Source organism: Microtus oregoni, unplaced genomic scaffold, assembly GCF_018167655.1.
Source record: "Microtus oregoni isolate MIOR12 unplaced genomic scaffold, Mior012 000026F_ref0000081, whole genome shotgun sequence".
In the NCBI taxonomy this organism is placed as follows: domain Eukaryota; kingdom Metazoa; phylum Chordata; class Mammalia; order Rodentia; family Cricetidae; genus Microtus; species Microtus oregoni.
The window spans coordinates 13611399-13629935 of NW_024543085.1; the positions used below are offsets into that span (position 1 = coordinate 13611399).

At 41.5% G+C, this 18537-nt stretch overlaps 1 protein-coding gene across 2 annotated transcripts; it reads left to right on the forward strand.

The window, feature by feature from the left end:
• Nucleotides 1–807: 807 nt before the first annotated feature.
• Nucleotides 808–8150, forward strand: Cav2 (caveolin 2). 2 transcript variants are annotated; one of them, XM_041675773.1, is made up of 3 exons: nucleotides 826–1132; nucleotides 1454–1641; nucleotides 6034–8150. In XM_041675773.1, the coding sequence occupies exons 1-3, from the start codon at nucleotides 983–985 to the stop codon at nucleotides 6182–6184; spliced, it is 489 nt and encodes a 162-aa protein (XP_041531707.1). In that variant the 5' UTR covers nucleotides 826–982; the 3' UTR covers nucleotides 6185–8150. The 2 variants fall into 2 exon arrangements, with proteins under 2 accessions (XP_041531708.1, XP_041531707.1); XM_041675774.1 differs by lacking the exon at nucleotides 1454–1641 and having other exon boundaries at nucleotides 808–1132.
• The last annotated feature ends 10387 nt before the right edge of the window (nucleotides 8151–18537 follow it).

Sequence of the window (18537 nt, forward strand, 5' to 3'; positions counted from 1 at the left end):
CTGCAAGCATCATCCGTTCTCAAATTATATTCACCAAATTCCTGTTTCCAGCAAACAAATGTGTGAGTTTACCTGCCGGCAAACCCTTTATGCCAGCTCCTCCCTTCTGAAGCTCCTAAGAGAATCATTGGCAGACTCCCCTACGTACCACGGCATGGTTTCATGCTTCTGTTTACGTTGCACCTATGAGGATATTGCAGAATTTGTGTGCATGTTAGCAATTCCTGAAATCTCTGAACAAAATCCCGAGTTAAGGAAAAATCAAGAATTAGTTGTAGTCTGGAGGTAAAGGAACAGACTTCTCCTTGGGCTATGATGGCGCAAACTTCTAGACCAAAAGCCTCACATACCCAGTTCTGGGAAAACTGAAGGGTTGGGTGCATCCCCTGTCAATCTCTAAGCTTGGCTTCTAGCCTCACTGAGCAGCAGTAATGCTGATTGGATGCCTACCGTGAGTTAGGGACCAAGTAAAAGTTTAACATGAATTAACATCAAGATAGCTCTGAGGAGCAGGTGCCAAAGACATAAAGCAACAGGCAACGAACGCAGGCTTTCCTACTGCTTACCATCCAAGTACTTCGAGACCTCGCTCCAGTTTGCACATCTCCCTGGCCAATTTGCCTGCCATTAAGCACCCAGGTCTGAACTGCTAGCCAAGTGGCCCTGGAGGCCCGCTTTGCCCAGCTCCAAGGAGCCAGGAGGTGACTCATCGGGCCGATTCCCTGAGCTCCTTCGGGCTCTGGCAAGCAACTAGAGAGGTGCCTGCCCTCCCACCCAGAGGCCCAGCGGGGCTGGGCGGGGCTCGGCCAGCCAAGGCCGGGAGCGGGAACCGGCAGCGGAAAGCGGCCACCGCCCGGGCAGCGCGACCTAGGCGAAGCGAGGCGAGGCGAGCGGGGCGGGGCTGGGCGCCGCGGGAAGGGGTGGCCGCGCTGCCCGGGAACGGAACGACCCGAGCCGCTCTTGCAGCGCAGCGTCAGCCGCGATGGGGCTGGAGACCGAGAAGGCCAACGTGCAGCTCTTCATGGCGGACGACGCCTACAGCCACCACAGTGGTGTCGACTACGTTGATCCCGAGAAGTACGTGGACTCGAGTCACGACCGGGATCCCCACCGGCTCAATTCCCATCTCAAGGTGAGTTTCAGCCCAGCTACCACCTAGGCAGGAAGCTGCTGTGGGTCCCTAACTCTCTGTAGGAGGATGCCCCTTCAAGTCCTCTCCAACAGTGGCCACTGGTCCTATTGGCACCCTATTGACCCAGACACACAACCCTCAGGCTCCCTGAACAACCAGGAATGTTGCCCCAATTCCTGTGTGCCCACGGTTACCCTAGGAAACGCTGGGAATAGTCTACCGTTTTTTCTGCAGACTTCCCCTGTTTATAGTGCCTCTAGTCCCCCAACCCCTGCAGACAGGTTGGATGACAGGTTGGGTCCCTGTGTCTTGTCTCTGCAGCTAGGTTTTGAGGATCTAATTGCAGAGCCTGAGAATACACACTCCTTTGACAAAGTGTGGATCTGCAGCCATGCCCTCTATGAAATCAGCAAATACGTGATCTACAAGTTCCTGACCGTGTTTCTGGCTATCCCCTTGGCCTTCGTCGCAGGGATCCTGTTTGCTACCCTCAGCTGTCTGCACATCTGGTGAGAAGGGACCCAGGGATGGATCTTCCTTCTAAAGCATACTGATGTTTTTGCCACCTGCCCACTGCTCTTCCTATTTCCCAGGCCAGGTTGCAGAGAGAACGCTTGCATTAGTTCCCAAGCAGTAGCAAGACCTGAGGAAGCTTGAGGGGCAGTGTGCTTTCTTTAGAATAATAATGGTCCTTTAGAATAATAGTTGAGGGTTTAAACAGAAGCAAGGGCCTCTTTCCCGGGTGTGATTTTTCCTTCCCCGCAGAAGGCTGAGCTGAGTGTGGAGGTGGGGGTTGGAAGGCTGCTTCCTGCCCCAGGCTGCACTCTCAAGGCCCTGTTGTGACTTGTGCCTGTGGTTCTGGACAGGTTCTTTCATTCTTTCATTGCCTCTTATTCTGTCACCATCTGTGCTTGGGCAAAACAAGCGCCATCTCAGAGCAGAACCCCACCGCCAGTCTGACCAAGCAAGAACGGCAGGCTTTGGCAAACAGTGCTGTGGACGGTGCCACTCAGCTTTTGCCATTGGTAAACATGGTAGTAAGGGAACCAGGTGAGCTAGGAGGTGTTGACGGCGATAACGTGGCCCGCCTACCATGGGTGAATGGAAGTTCAGAGTCTGCAGCAATAAAATAAGGCCATTATATTATCGCTTCACCTATGATGTGCAAATGAATAATAGGACATCTAGTTACCAGAAAAAGAAATTTGGAAACACTGGAAATGCGTCATAAAATGTATAGAGCATTTTCAAGCGCTCAAACTTTGCTTGAGGAAAATAGCACATTTCTTCCAGAAATATCTACTTTATTCTAAGAATCATCCCTAGTGTCACCATTGTTCTCGGGTTGGCTCCTCAAGATGGACCCATGACATGTATAATCAGAGGTGCCACCGTCTAGTTTGTCACTTTATATGACATTGCCGCACCCTAACGCAGCCTCGGTGCTCAGTGTTAGAACTCTCAAATCCACCCCTTCTTTCAGTCTCTAGCTAAATTCAGCTACCGTTAGCCAGCTAGTTCTGCACACTGAGTCTATTAGGTGCTCTGTCTTACTGAACAAGTGCCCAGAATTTTCCTCAGCTTGCCCACCGCCTGTGAGGGGGCTTTAGATACAGACATGAATGGTGAGAAAGCGCCATTGATCAGCAATGGGGAGACTGGGAAAGGAAGGTTACTTCGTTAATTTATGATAAACATAAATCCAGATGACCAAAGGATCAACAAAGAACACGGATGCAGTCACCTGAGGTTGTGAGCAGTCATGGTGAACGTGCCATTGATTGCAAGAGGAAGCGTCTGCCTTTGTGTGTGTACAGACCCACAGAAGCCAGATGCAGTTATCTCATCTATGTATGACATTCCCACACATGGCTTTTTCACATGCCTAAATCAACATATGCAACTGGACAGTCCTAATAAGCTAAAGCTGCCAAGGCCATGTCTGAGCCGGTTATTTTTCCACTTTCAAAAATGTGAAAAGCCAAAGGACCCACCACGTGTTGGGATGCTGGCTCTGATGCTCATTGGAAGTGCAGCATACAGGTTTAGTGTCTTCCCACACCTCCTTGGTAAGAATTGGGGAAAAAAGGAATTTTTCATTTGCTAAATGGTGGAAAGATATTAGCAACACTACAGTGACCCAAAGGAGGCTTTTCTCCACCTGGCTTTCCTGCAGTGGGAGGAGTTTTGCATTTGGCATCCGCTGATGACTCATCAGCCCACCTTCTCTTTAGCCACATGATATGTATTATTTAACCTCAGCTTGTTTTTCAAACTGCATTCATGTGGGACATTAATATTTAACTGTCACCTAGCTGTCATCCGGGAGCTGTGCATCTATGCTTAGATGTTACTTTGTGCCTTGATGGAACATTTTTCATCATTAATGGATTATATCCCCCCCCCCCCCCCCGACAGACTAGCTAAATCAATGGGAACCATTGTTAATGAGTAGACTCATTTGAGCAAGACTGGGGTTTGTTTGAGTTTTTTTCTTTTTTAGTTGTTTATTTAATATTTTTTAAACATGGGATTGGTCATTGTTTAACCAAAGAAGAGGAAATAAAAAAGGGACTTTTCACCAGTCACAAAATCAGCACACATCTGATTGTAGATTTTTGCTTTGACTGTGGTTATTGTTTGGGGAGGCGTTTGGTTGGTGGTTTGTTATCATTTTGTTTGGTTGTGAGCACAGAGGCTCACCATGTTGCCCAGGTGGGCCTTGAACTCCTGGACTCAAGGAATCCCTGTGCCTTAGCCTCTCCAGTAGGCAGAACTCCAACTATTCACCACTACCACTAGATTTTGGATTCTTTGCCCAAACACATAACAAAAATTGAAATATAAAAATTGAGTTATATTGGATCTTCAGCCAAAAGTTCACATCTTTAGGACTTGTGGGATCATTCTGTTTGATGCCTCAGTCAGATGCACTCATCATTTGGCAAATAAGCAAATAAATAATAAACCATAATCAAAGAAATGTTACTGGGGCATCTATACTCTTATTTTCCTGGAACGCAATGCAAACGGGTGTCCAATTGCTGTAAACACAGTGCTCAGTGCCTCATTCTGGGTGCTTTCGGCACACACATTGCTGTGATAGCCCAATCTTTAAGACACTGCAGTAGAAAAACAGCTGGGACTCCCTGATCTCGGGCTTTTTACCCAATGGCAGTATACAGATCTGTAGATTATGGTGTTTGCATGAGAAGCATTTGGTTGACGATGTCGGGCATTTTCCATCAGTCTAAACTGTGTGCAGTTGTACAAAAGAAATGATTCACAATGTTGAGAAGACTCCAATTATACATCCAAGGATTGTTGAGCTCTGTGACACAAAGAGAGAATAACTTGAAGAAAATAAAATGTGCCAGTCATATCCAGTGATGAAATCGTCCAACATGGCAATCGGACTTCGTTGACTCAAAATGTTGAAGTCCCTTTTAGAGGCCACAGATACAAGGGTTATGAAGCTAGAGAAGATTAGCCTAAGGAAGAGCAAATTGATTCAGAGTGAAGTGGATATTTTAAAACAAACTTTCGGATATAAACTTTAGGCTTCTATTATTTTGAGTCTATTTTATTAAATTATTTTTACTATATATTCTGACTTCAAGATAGGTCTGTCTGTTATTATTTGTTATGTGACAGCAACGTGTGGATATCTGAGGGACATGCAATAAGGCTTAGCCCTGATAACTGGTTCTGTAAGATTTCCAGTCTCTTTTTAATGTGAGGGCATGTGCAGAAGTGACATCCAGGGAGAAGCTTCATGTGGACGGAATATGAAGAGAACAGTTGCTCAGCTTTTTGTCATGTGTTTAGTTCTAAAGCACCCATAATTAATTTTCTTATAAAATTGTTTCAAATATTTAGCCATTGGAACAAAACATCACATAAATATTGTCTATGTAGATGGGCAGTAGGAATAACAGCGTTCTAAAAATATACCCATCAAACACACAATCATTGGTCCTTTGAGTTCAATGCAACAGGTCTTTAGTTAAGTCTCATTTTAAGAACAAACCAAGAAAATCGACCTCACCCTCAGTCCTCCCCCCACGTAATAATAAAGAACCTCTCCAGTGCCCAAAGTTCACAACTCTCATGCTCCCAGGAAGCACTACTCAGAGGATTACACAAAATAGTCACGTGAATGATAGAAGAATAGAAAAAGTATCAAAAGAAAAACTATGCAAAAGTGTGGGAATACACCTTTTTTCTCTCTGAACTGCACCACACAGCCCTTGTTGGTGAGTGTAATTCCTATAAAAATAACAATATGAAGCAATTCATGACATAAACGATGATAACATGAAGCTGAACAAAATACTAAATGCATTTCCATTCAAATCTTACTAAAAAGTGAACTTTCAGCATACATTCTAAAAGGAAAGACAGAAATTTAAGTATTTACGTACCAGCTTTTTGATAGATTTGAAAATGATGAGATTTGTTTCAGTACACCAAAAGCAGGAGACTCCCACCCAGCCTGTCTAAGAGGGGAGGCAAAGAGGGAGGCCACAGGAAAGGCAGGCAGGAAGTAGATCCTCAGAGAAACAGGAAGTGCTAGCAGGTTAATCTTTAGAAGCAGAGGTCTGGCAGAGAAATAAACTGCTTTGTTTATTTTTGTTTTACCGTTTCCACTAGCGTTCAACCAGCCGAAAGAATATTAACATTTATCATCCATGTGCCTGTTTATTTTTTAAACAGCTTACCTCTTGCACTTCTTATCACTCTTGCCATTGTTCATTTGTTTATTTTGAACTGTTGAACCATACTAAAGCAAGTTAAAGTCATTCTTATATTTGTCCATGCGTGTGTGTCAGTCCCCTTGGTAACAGTAATTGCTAGTGGTAACGCTAACAATGCTTATGTTTCCCTCTTCCCCCCGCCAGGATCCTAATGCCTTTTGTGAAGACCTGCCTAATGGTCCTGCCTTCCGTGCAGACCATATGGAAGAGTGTGACAGATGTTGTCATTGGTCCATTGTGTACAAGCATAGGACGCTGTTTCTCTTCTGTCAGCATGCAGCTGAGCCACGACTGACAGCTTGGAGCGCAGGCCCAGATGTGTGGATGCTGTACTACCTGTTGATGTAGCATCAAGCACCACTGCTCTGCTCACTTCCCAGTTGTTATAGTCTAGAAGACTGTCAGGATGGGACCCGTGTTCAGAAATGTTCACTGACAGATCTTAATAAATAGTGATTTCCCCACCATAAGCCAAGGATTTCCTATCTAATGTTATACCAGTATTAGCAACACTCAATGTAGGAGCAGACAGTTTTTGCTTTAACAGGAAACATACATTTGTGGTGATGACGTGATAGTGGTCAAGGGGCAATTTCCTCCAACACTACAGTCATCTTGTGCATAACTGCTCGTAAAAGTATGGGATTTCTTATTTTCTTTTACTCTAGGAGTAAAGCTTTTAAAATTACTTCTCCAGCTATCACCAAAAGGCTAGCAAGAGGTAATATATACAAACATTCTAGAACTTCATGCAGCAGGATAACCTTTAGAAATGCATATACCTATGATAATAACTATCAAATATAATAAGACAAATAAATGTGAAATGTGTCCCTCTGAGATATTAGCCTGTAAGCCTATTTAACAAGATGTTTCATTTTGCTGTATATTTTTGTACCTAATACAAGCGTTACTATAATTCAATTGCTTTAGAATGTTTTTAATATATTTGCCATCTTATTGATCTCATATATAAATTAACCATCACTACTGCAGGGTAACTTTCTTTGTAAGATTATGCTGTCACATATGAGAATTGTTGTAATTTCTTTGGAATTCAATGTAAAATGATCTCTCGAGGTTTCCTGTCTATTCTTCCTGGCAAATGTTTTCTGAGCGTAAGACATGTAGCTACTTTTGTTTACCAGACTTTTTTCTCCCATATAGTTAGGAGTTTAATCTGTATTCTACATTCCTATGAATACTTCAATTACTTTCAAGTAATTCTGGTGCTAGTTAATAATATTTTTATGACAATGGCTATCTCTAACACCTAAGTACAATTTTTACTACAGGGACTCATGTAGAGAAACATATAGAAGAGTTGACATTGTGAGGGTTTATAATACTAAAGTACATGTGTAAATTAAAAAATAACAGTTACAAATTTTCAAGATGTCATCTGGTATGAATTTTGTGACCTATAAAACATTATCCTATGGTTTTTCAATTGCAGAGCCCTAATTAAGTATATTCTCACTATATACCTTATAAAATTGGCAAGTAAAAAAATTCTACATTATAATTACTATAAATTTTTAAATTTGAGAATTATTATCAAAACCTGAATTACCATTTGCTTAAATATCCTCTTGGGTGTCAAATATTCATTCAATGAAAATTACTAAAAATGTTTTAAGATTTCCAGATCTGACCAGTATTGTGTATGGGTGATTGAATTAGAATTCTACTGCAAACTAGATTAAAAGACCATGTCAGGGAACTAAATTGTAAAGGTAATACATTTTTGAAGGTAGTCACAAAAGGAACATTTTAAAATGTCCTCAGAAGAGAGGTCATAGCCCAGAAATAGCTTCAAAGTGTTGTCACTAACAGGACTATGGAGATTGTATCATACTGCTTTCAAAAGTCAGTCTCATGGCTTTATATTATTTTTGTAATTTGAGATTTAAACGTTTAGATATATTGAACAACCAAAAACTGATAATAAAATACCAATTTAATAAATTATAAGCTTCAATCTTTTAAAATAGTTTTGGCATATTTTGAAGACAATTATGTATAATTATACATCAAAATCTTCATTTCTAAAATATATGATTTTTTTCCTAAATAGTAGTGATTATTTTCAAGTGAACATTTATTGAAACTTTTCATGAATCATTTTGTATCAAAAACTCAAATTATGGATAAATCAAATCAAAGTTAAGTATGCAAATATGTTGGTTCTTTTATCTTGGGCAGTTGGAATTCAGAGGCGAAAAGTTGCCTCATTATCTAAAATAAACATCTAAAAAGCAGGAAATGAGTTCATTGGTTTTATTATATTTTATCTTTCTGCTGCTTACTTCATACATCTGAAACTGAAGAGTAAGAACCTTTACAAATTCACTCCAAGACATTAAGACCTCCAATAACAAGAACATGGGTTATTGTTCCAAGATGTGTCTGTTGGGAGGAGGAGATGGTTAAAGTGCTTGCCATGGAAACAGAAGGACTAGAATTAGGATCCCCTTGGCAGCCCATCTTCAGCTCCATCTCTACAAAGACAGAGATGGGATTCTCAGAGTCAGCTGGCAGCCTACTCTGGTCCACAAGTTCTGAGTTCAATGGAGAAGCCCTGCTTCAGTGGATGAGTGGAGAAAGACTTCCAATACCAAACTTTGGGCCTCTGCATCCATATGTATGGATGCACAGACACACACACAAGCCTGAGCATATGAGAGAATATGTGCACATGAGAAAAAAAAAAGAATGTTTCCTTTTCTGCCACTTAATGAGTAATATGCAGTGGCTTGTTCATAAGCCAATCACCCTTAATCTTCGTAAAGTCTCATTTTACTAATCCTAAATAAACTACTGTCTCCGTTCCTAACTCTTAAATGCAAAAGTAATGACAATATAAATCACATGTTAAATTACCTTGAATCCCAAAGTCAGCTTTATCCGAAATTATTTTTGGAAAGTAAGTATGTGAAGAATAATTGCTGATATTGGCACAGACCTTCTTGTGGTCAATTAATGTGATAATAAATCAGATATTTGGCTTTTAAAAATGTTCTTTATGGATTGAAAGAACTTTTAAAAACCGTCTTTTTAATAGTCATCGAAATCCCACAAACTTATTTCCAAGTCTTTCTTAGGAAGTTGCTGCCTGTAGGAAAAGACCCCTGCCCTAGAACTCAGACATATTGGTTCCACCCTCAGCACCACCATGACTCCTTTGGTTCACCTCCTGCAAATGGTTTAGCTTCTGTGTCTTAAACTTCTCATCTGTAATAAAAATATTGAATTAAATGGTCTTTTTAATCAAATGTGGAGTTCCAAATCCCACTGTTTTCTAAAACAGCAAGATTTGGGTCTGTCTCTTCTTACAAATCTAGCAATTTAGTCCAGAAACATGAATAATAATAATAATAATAATAATAATAATAAGAAGAAGAAGAAGAAGAAGAAAGTAATATAGCTTTTGTCAATTATTCAGTTGGGATACTAAATATAAGTCCATGGGTATGCTTTTCTCTCTCCCACTGATTATAGGAGTCCTTTTGTAACTTTGGCTCTTTATGACTGAAATTTCTAGATTTTTATGACCTCTAATACTATTATTCTATTCCTTGAATTAACATGTTATCATATATTTTAATGAATTCAGATTAATTCAAACAATAGTATCAACGCTTTATCAGTGCATTTTAAATGGTTCTCAAAAGGCTTGTGTCCAGAAGGCTTGGCCACCTGCCTGTGGTGCTATTTTTGAGCTGGTAGAACCTTTAGGTGTCTGGATCTAGACAAAACAAGTCATGTCTTTGGAAGTGCGGCATGGAAGAGGCTATTGGGGTCTGAGACACTTCCTGTCCTTTCCTTATTGCTTCCTGGTTGCCAAGAAGTGATCAGGTTACTCTCTACCATAAGTGTTATCCTTCAGTACAGCCCAAAGGCAACAGGGCCAAGCAACTGAAACATCTCAAAGAAAATATGAACCCCAAATAGCCCTCCCCATCTCAAAATTATCCCAGCTGTTTGCCACGGCAATGGAAGCTGATTGAGAACCACCCATCCCCATTGCCATCGCCACCATCAGCCCAGATGTCCACCAGAGCCTGCCAGCTGTCCTCACCCTCTGCTTCAATCTCTTCTTCACTCTGTTGGGATCCTGGGATTGTAGCAGCACCAAATGCATTCAGGCAATGTTTTCTGGATGAATAACTAGGCAGATAAATACCTAAGGAGAATCTAGGGTGCTTGAAGAATCCAGAGTAAGAATCATTACGAAAGAAGTGTGAAGCAGACCGATTTTGGTAAAAGTTTCCTACTTGGCTTTTAGTGCTCATAAACCACTAAGGGAAAACTAAGCCTTATATAAACCATGTGAGCTGCAGTCCCTCCTTTGGGGCAGCACCAGTCGTGCTGGTTACTCCACTCACTGGTGTGACAAAAACCCCTGGCCAATACAACTTCATGAAGGGATTATCTTGACTTGTGCTTTAGGAAGGGAAACACTTGGTCATAGTGAGAAAGGCCGCACAGTGAAGAGGAGTATGAGGTACCAGGCCCTATTTGCAGTTAGGAAGCAGGCCGGAGGCTCAGCTAGAATCTCTCGACCAGTACCCCTAGGCCCTACTTCTAGCCAGCCAGTCAGGCTCCACCCCCTAAAGGTCTATAATTTCCTACAGCTCTATCCACAGAAAACCAAATGTTCAAACACATGACATTCTGACTCAAGCTGGGCCTGCCTTATTCTTCATTGTTTTGCTTGTTACCTATTTTCGAACCTTCAGGAACAGGGATCTCTAGAACTTGGGAACTTGATTGCAGATGTGCTTATGGGCCTTTGAGAATGGGAATTCCTTTGCTACTCCATCTCCCAGCTAAAGTCAAGTAAAACATGATTTCTGTAAAAGTTTGCCTGTTAGAAAACAGGGCCTATGCATTGTGTCATTTGAGTTCGAGGACAAATTAAACGGCAGTGAAGAGACCATGCAAATGGCTCCATTTCTGTGGTTGCAACGTTAGCTAGCACTGCACAGTGTAAGCTAACAAGAGCTTCCAGCCGTTTCTGGAGGGTCACAGGCAGGAGAAGACTAGATAAAGCCGCAAGGAGAACTTACGGCAGCTGGTGCAACGCATCGCGATATAGGACATCTCCTCTGAAAAACAGAGCGAGGAGGAGGCAAAGGATGTCAGCGCATTAGAAACCCAGGCTACAGACTTAAAGACTAAGAATAATTTGGGCTTGATTCACCCAGTGTCTTCTCTCTTCACTTCTAAGTAGCAAAATGAGCCAAAGACGGCTCCCCTCGACATAGTTTTAAGTCATTTTGTACCCTCTAGCCTTTCTCTGGGTAACATCTGAAATGCTACCACAGGGATCTTAACTCTGATGCTTTTTAAGTGGAAAATGGCCTTGAGTGGAGTCACATATCAATTGATTGCGGCCTTATATTTTAAACTCCAGTATGAATGGGTAGTCTAAAGGGGATATTGAACACTGCAGAAGGGATCCCAGGAAGAGCCCCGAATACTGCATGGGGCACACACACAGACCAAGAAGAAAATCAGGTTAGAGACACAAAGACAGGCGGCTGCAATGGCGCTGACCTTAACCCGTCCCAGCTCGGCTTTGGAGACCTCTGCTTCTCATTCCTAAGCGTGGCTCAGTGGAAACTGAATAGGAGTGGGGAGAGTTCAGTCCACAAAAGAGACTTCTTTTTCTCCACAAAGAAGAATTGCTTTTGTCTTATTGAATACAAATGGGCCTGGGAGGGAGCCGAGGGGCTCTGCAGGAACCATGTCCCCCAAAGACCATGCGGCGAGCAACGCTGAGGATGAAAACGGAAGCTTAGCTGTGACCGCTTGTGCCGCTTTCACCTTGCCCTGCTCCGCTGTTGACCCCAGCCATGGTGTCTGTGACAGAGAACGGATACCACAGAGCACTCAGAGAAATCAGAGGCCATCACTTCCACAATTACCCCGAAATGGGACAAGGACACCTATCTGCCTGCACTTGGACGCGTTATGTTACGCAGCTTGGCTGCACGGCTGGAGAAGTCATTCTGCCATTATGAGGAGAGGTAGGGGTGGGGAGGGATGAGAGACAGGAAGAGACAAGACTCAGTGGGAAGCAGCCTGTAGCCAAAGGCAAAGGCTCCTCTCCGCTATAACCGGAGCAGGAAGATGAGAGCAACAGGTCACCTCTAGAGTGTTCTTTTCTTTCCCTGCCTCCCAGCCACTTGTCCCTGAGCACGATCCAGTCACAAAAGGGGAGAGAAGGGCAGAAAGCAGGTCCTGCTTCAGTTCCAGACAATTGCTGTCTCATCTAACTGGGGCAGTGAAACAAGGAGTCGTTTGGGAAGTTGCAGGGCAGAAGCAGGGTGTTTTTCAGGGAGCCAAGTGGCAAAGAGTAGCAGGGTTGTAATCCTTCATGCACACACAGTTGAGGGTTGCACTCTCAGGAAACGACAGGAAAGTGTACATTGGATAAGCACTTAGGAACTGGGAGCTTCATCTGTAACTTATAGCACGGATTCTTTTGACCCTGTTTTCAAAATGATGAAAATGATGCCTGGAAGTTGAGGGATTTGCTCAAGATCACCCTTGAAATTAAGATTTGAGCCAAGAAAATCTGACACCAAAGCTTGCATTTGGGGGACATCTGCTTTCCCTAGGATTCTGTGTGTGGCTTCTCCTGCATGTGTTTTCATCCAAATCAGTCCCAGGTCCTCAGAGGTAGGGCCTCTCCCAACCTGAAAGCTGTCCCCCAGCTCAGGCATCCCCTAATACAGCTCAATATCCTGCTTCTCTAGGTACAGCCTTTTGCTCCTTTTACAATCTTACTCAGGCTCTTACTGATGAGGGATTCCCCTCTGTATGCTGTGAATAGCATTGGTTAATAAAGGAACTGCTTTGGGCTTATAGCAGAGATATAGGGGAAGAGAACTAGGTGGGGAAAACTAAACTGAATGCTGGGAGAAAAAAGGCAGAGTCAGAAAGAAGCAATGTAGCTCCACCGGAGTCAGACGGAACTTTAGCCAGTAAGCCACAGCCACATGGCAATACACAGATTAATAGAAAATGGGTTAGATTAATATGTAAGAGTTAGCCAATAAGAAACTTGAGCTAATGGGCCAAGCAGTGATTTAATTAATACAGTTTTTGTGTGATTATTTCGGGGCTAAGCAACCAGGACAAACAAGCAGCCTCCTTACTACATTTTACATTCTGCCCAATGTCAGAAAATTACCTTTCAAATGCCGTTATTCACAGGTAGAAATTCAAATCCCACACAAGTTTCTTTACGATGTGTCTCAGCATAGTAATTTATCTAAACACTAGACATATTGGCACATGTTAACAATGGCATCAATTTCTGTTTAGGTTAATCAGTTATCTAAGCAGAACATATGTAGTGTCTTTATTTGTTCAAAAATGTCTTTTCAGAGTGTCTAACCTTTAATTGTTACTCAACCTTGTCTGTCATTCTATTTTTGAAACAGTAAGAAAACATATATACATGCCGGGCGGTGGTGGCGCACGCCTTTAATCCCAGCACTCGGGAGGCAGAGGCAGGCAGATCTCTGTGAGTTCGAGGCCAGCCTGGTCTACAAGAGCTAGTTCCAGGACAGGAACCAAAAAGCTACGGAGAAACCCTGTCTCAAAAAAATCAAAAAAAAAAAACCATATATACATTTGTTTATTTTCCTATCTTTGAAGATTTTATGATAATTTTCAAAAGTGGAGCTTCATTGAAGTACATGATCGTATTAATAGTTTAGTTTTATAATGCCATACAGATGTTCAATAGATGTATACAATGTACTATTGCAACAGTAGTGAATCAGTCTGGTATTATGATTTGTTTTTAAGACAGAGTCTTACTATGTAGCCTGGCTGTCCTGGAACTCACTATGTAGACCAGGCTGGTTTTGAACTCACAGACACCTGCCTGCATTTCTCTGCCTATGAGTGCTGGGATTAAAGATGTGTTCCCCCATGCCAGGTTGTGTATTATGATCTTGCTATCAGTATTAGTATTGTGAAGAATTTGTTCTATCAAAAGTGGCTAACCCTCCAAAGGCCAATATTTCATAAATCTTATAAAAAACTTTAATGCAAGTCTTTTAATCTCCTCTACCTTGTAAAACATTTATGAACATTTTTTCAAATTATAATTTAATATTTACTTAATTTTTACTTTTTATGTGTATGAGTGTTTTTGCTTACACTTATGTATGTGCATTGCATGCACTCTTGGTGCCCAGGAAGGCCAGAAGAATGTGCTAGATCTCTCAGCTGAAATAACAGAAATCTATAAGCCACCATGTGGGTGCTGGAAACCAAACACAGGTCTTCCAGTAAGTTGTCTCTATAGTCTCCTATGCAAATCTTTTCATCCCCACACAAAGGCCCTGCTATATTCCAGGAACTTAAGAATCCTTAGGACCCAACCCCTTCCACCTTTCCTTCAGGCCACTTTTCAAATTAGCCAATCAGGAATAGAGTATGAGGGTGAGCTTTAGCCAACATGGAGGAACAACCAAGATCATCCTTGAATTAAGACTTCAAAGGCAGAGGCCATCTTAGCATGGATGTTGCTTGCTAGCTCAGTTTTGTTATGGCGCGCCTTTTATACTACAGACATTGTCTTCTGGGCTTACATATATATGCATATATATGTGTATATATATATGTTTAAGTTAGTATGATTTTTTTCAAAATTTTGTTTTTGCATGTGTATGTTTGCATTAGTGCGCACGGATGTGGGGAACAGACATGACATATATGCACATGGGTATGGTGCCCTAAGGCTGATCTTGGGAATCTTGGCAATACATTCTTCTCTCAAACAAATCCAGAGTTCATCAACATGGTTAGTCTTGTTAGGCAAGTTAGGGCCTCCAGGAGTCACACATCGACCTTCTGAATCTGGAATTAAGGTGAGCCTTAACACTTACCCAATATTTATGGTGGTTCGGGAGCTATGATCTCTAGTTCTCTTGCTTGTGTGGCCATATGTAGGAAACAGATTAACTGAAATTAGTACCCCATGGCTTAGTCTCCATGAAACCATCGTCCATGACTGAGGGATGGTAAGGATCCTCCTAGAACAAAGGGAAGGAAGCATGGCATGCTGCTTCTTGTCACAAAACCTAGGTGTCCTATGCCTCTGTTTGAGCACGTACCAACAGTGAAACTTTGAGGTGGCACAGCTGTTCTGAAGTCACCCATACTCTGCCCAGAAAGCCCACTAAACTCATTGGTATCTCCATGCCATAACATTACTTTGGGCTGTCATATTGGTGTTCATCTGCAGTGATCGGCTGCTCCTTCACATCTCCTCAAGAAAAGTTGAGCATTGCCATTTTGTAAGTATACAAAGTAAACGAGATTTCCTAGTGGGCGTGATCATTGTGATGCCTACATTCTTAATTTTGCACTAATTTTCAATTGGTATAATAAAACAGAACAGTGCTTTGCAATAATGGTTGTACCAGGGGCTGGAAGGGTGGTTCAGTGGTTAAGAGGTCACACTGTTCTTGCAGAGGATCCTACTTAGGTTCCCAGCATCCACACCAGGTGGCTCAAAATTGCCTGGAACTCCAGCTCTGGTAGATTCAAAATATGGGCAAGACACATGCATATACATAATTAAAAATAAGAAATATGAACTATTCTTAACTATATTGTATAGACTCCTGTCATAGGGCAAGGAGATTACATTGCTCAGTCTTAGCCATGACTAGCTCCTATTTATTCAATCTTCTCCCCCTTTATTTCATCCCTCCTCTCGCTACTTACTCAGTCCTGTGAACTGAATATTTTACATGTCTCTAATGGATAAAGAGTTTCACCATTTTACTGTGGGACAAAAATTAATTGGACTACATAACATGATTTTGGTTTATTCATAACTTTTCCTTAATGGACCCAATAAAATTTAATGTTTTTCTAATTCAAATGTGTAAGATATAATACACCAAAATACGTAAATCACCAAATAAATATGCTTGAAATACCAAATAGTTTTTATATGTAGCATGATTAATAAAAACCTAGGGACTGATACAGGGGTTCAACCTGAAGGTTCAATTCAGAAAAGCAAAGTAGCCAGCTTTTGTAATAGGAGCGGTGAGGCTGCATCCCGCCACCCAGCTAGCTTTACACCCGAAATAATTACACGAAAACTGTATTCTTTTAAACACTGCCTGGCCCATTAGTTCCTGCCTCTTTTTGGCTAGCTCTTACATATTAATCTAACCCATTTCTAATATCCCTGTAACACCACGAGGTGTCTTACCAGGGAAGATCTTAACCTGTGTCTGTGTCCAGTAGGAGAATCATGGCGACTCCTTGACTCAGCTTCTTTCTCCCAGCATTCTGTTCTGTTTACTCCGCCTACCTAATTTTATGTCCTATGAAAGGGCCAAGGCAGTCTCTTTATTTAACCAATGAAATTAACACAAAACAGAAGACTCTCCCCCATCAGCCAGCACCAGCTTTTACATCTACCTCAGTGCGAAATGGCGATCCTGCCTCCAGGAATCCTCAGAATGAGACTGACTGAGAGCTGTCTCCTCCCATATTTTATTCCTCTTTAGTGCTGGGATTAAAGGCGTACACCACTACTTCCCAGTTTCTATAGCAAACTAGTGTGGCTATTGAGATTAAAGATGTGTGTCACCACTGCCTGGTCTGTAAAGCTGACCAGTGCCTCTGTTTTACTCTCTAATCTTCAGGGAAGCTTTACTTATTGAAATACAAATGAAATATCACTATATTTCCCCTTTCATGTAAAATAAAAAGAAGACTATAATATAAGAAACTATAAACAATAAGTACAATAACTATAAACAATATATACAGACAATAAATCCATCAACAATGTCTAGTTCATTTGCATATGACAAATTCATGGAATTCAGGAGCTAGTCGTGATTAAAGTATTAATAATGATAATAAAAACAGAAAATCATTTGGATCAGCTAGGTGATACAAGTGAGCAACCAATTGAATCATCTATATACATCCCGTTTACTCAAAGGGAAGATCTTGGGATGATCAAATTTTTAAAAATTAGATCTTTAAAAGTCATGGAAGTATTTGGTTTGATTTGTCCCAAAGGCTAATTGGAAGGTCACTAAAGCATTCTAATAAAAACAATAAAGATATCTCTACTTTAAAAGGACACAATACACACAGACACACAGACACACAGACACACACACATATATACATATACATACTTACCTACATACATGTACATACTTACCCACCCACACTGAATGCTGTAGCCATAAAGAGATTTAAATAAGAGCAAAGACAAAAAGATTATGATATAATTTGTCTCAATGTATGTTGGCAATGATTAGCACCTTCTACCAGAGGCACATACAAAGGAGACAATGCTTTATGCCACATGGTGAACCGAGGGGATTATGCAAAAAGAAGAAATATTCACCATCAGAAAAGAAACTATGTCAGCCTAATGTCTACAAATAAAGTCTCCTAAACAGGTATCCTCTGGTAAAATCACTGGGCTGGTGTGCCTCCGCTGGCATCTCACTATGCCAGGAGTACTTAATGCAACTCAGTCCTTTCTTTAAAAAAAAAATCACATTGGTTAATGCCCAGTGCATAATTCCTAATTTCAACACCTATGAGACTAGTTTCTAAATGGCAAAAAAAAAAAAAAAATGCCATTTCCCTGCAAGCAACTGCGCCAAGGTAGCCTTTGGCGTCCCCTTTAGATGATGCTTGCTGTCATTTACTTAGAAGCATTTTTGGCGTCCCCTTTAGATGATGCTTGCTGTCATTTACTTAGAAGCATTCCTTTAAGAATCCTTCACTTCCACTTGTTGGCCTGGAGTTCCCTGTCAGACACCCTGTTGTATTTCCACAGATCTTCCTTCACTGTAAAGTTTTCTAGTGTTTGTGGTTTCCGTTTGTTTTTGTTTATTTGTTTTATCCATGGTTCCCATACAGGTGAGTCGTGTTTACCGGCATGGATCCTGCTTTTCAAATGTCTTAAAGTCTTAAGTTTCCACGTGTCCTCTCCACCGCACTCCTTAAGGATACTTCCCTGTGCACTGCCTGCAGATTCTGACTCAGTGTGTCTGGGACTGGACCTGAGATTCTGTATTTCCGGTGAACACGCCTGTGTTACTGAACCTCTCGGTCACCCTCTGAGGGCCATGGCTCTAAACGTCACTTGTAACAAGATGAGGGATGAGAGACAGATGAGAGAGCTCCAGAGAAGGCAGTGAGGTCGTCCATGTCCTTGGTTCTCTGAGAAGGTACAACAGGTAATTTACATAGTAGAATCTCCTCTTCTCTATCCTTTTTAAAACACATTCCCGTGACCTCACGCTCTCTGAAGTAAGCAGAGTCAGCTGAAGCTAAACTGCGAAACTCACACACACAAAAAAACTAAACTCAGTCACCAGCCACATAAGAGCAAGGCTGTCGTGTTGTCTTTTCTTTGGAAAAAATATTAAACTTTATATGATTGTAAAAAAGTACAGTTTTATGTGGGAACCAAATAATTTACTATCTAATGTAAAACTGCACACACATTCGCCCCTACGCTTTTTTAAGAATTACATATTTATCATCGGGTATCATTGCCTTGGAGGAAGTGGTGTGTAGAGACACATTTTCCCTAGGTAAAAGCAGTTCCTGGTAAATAGT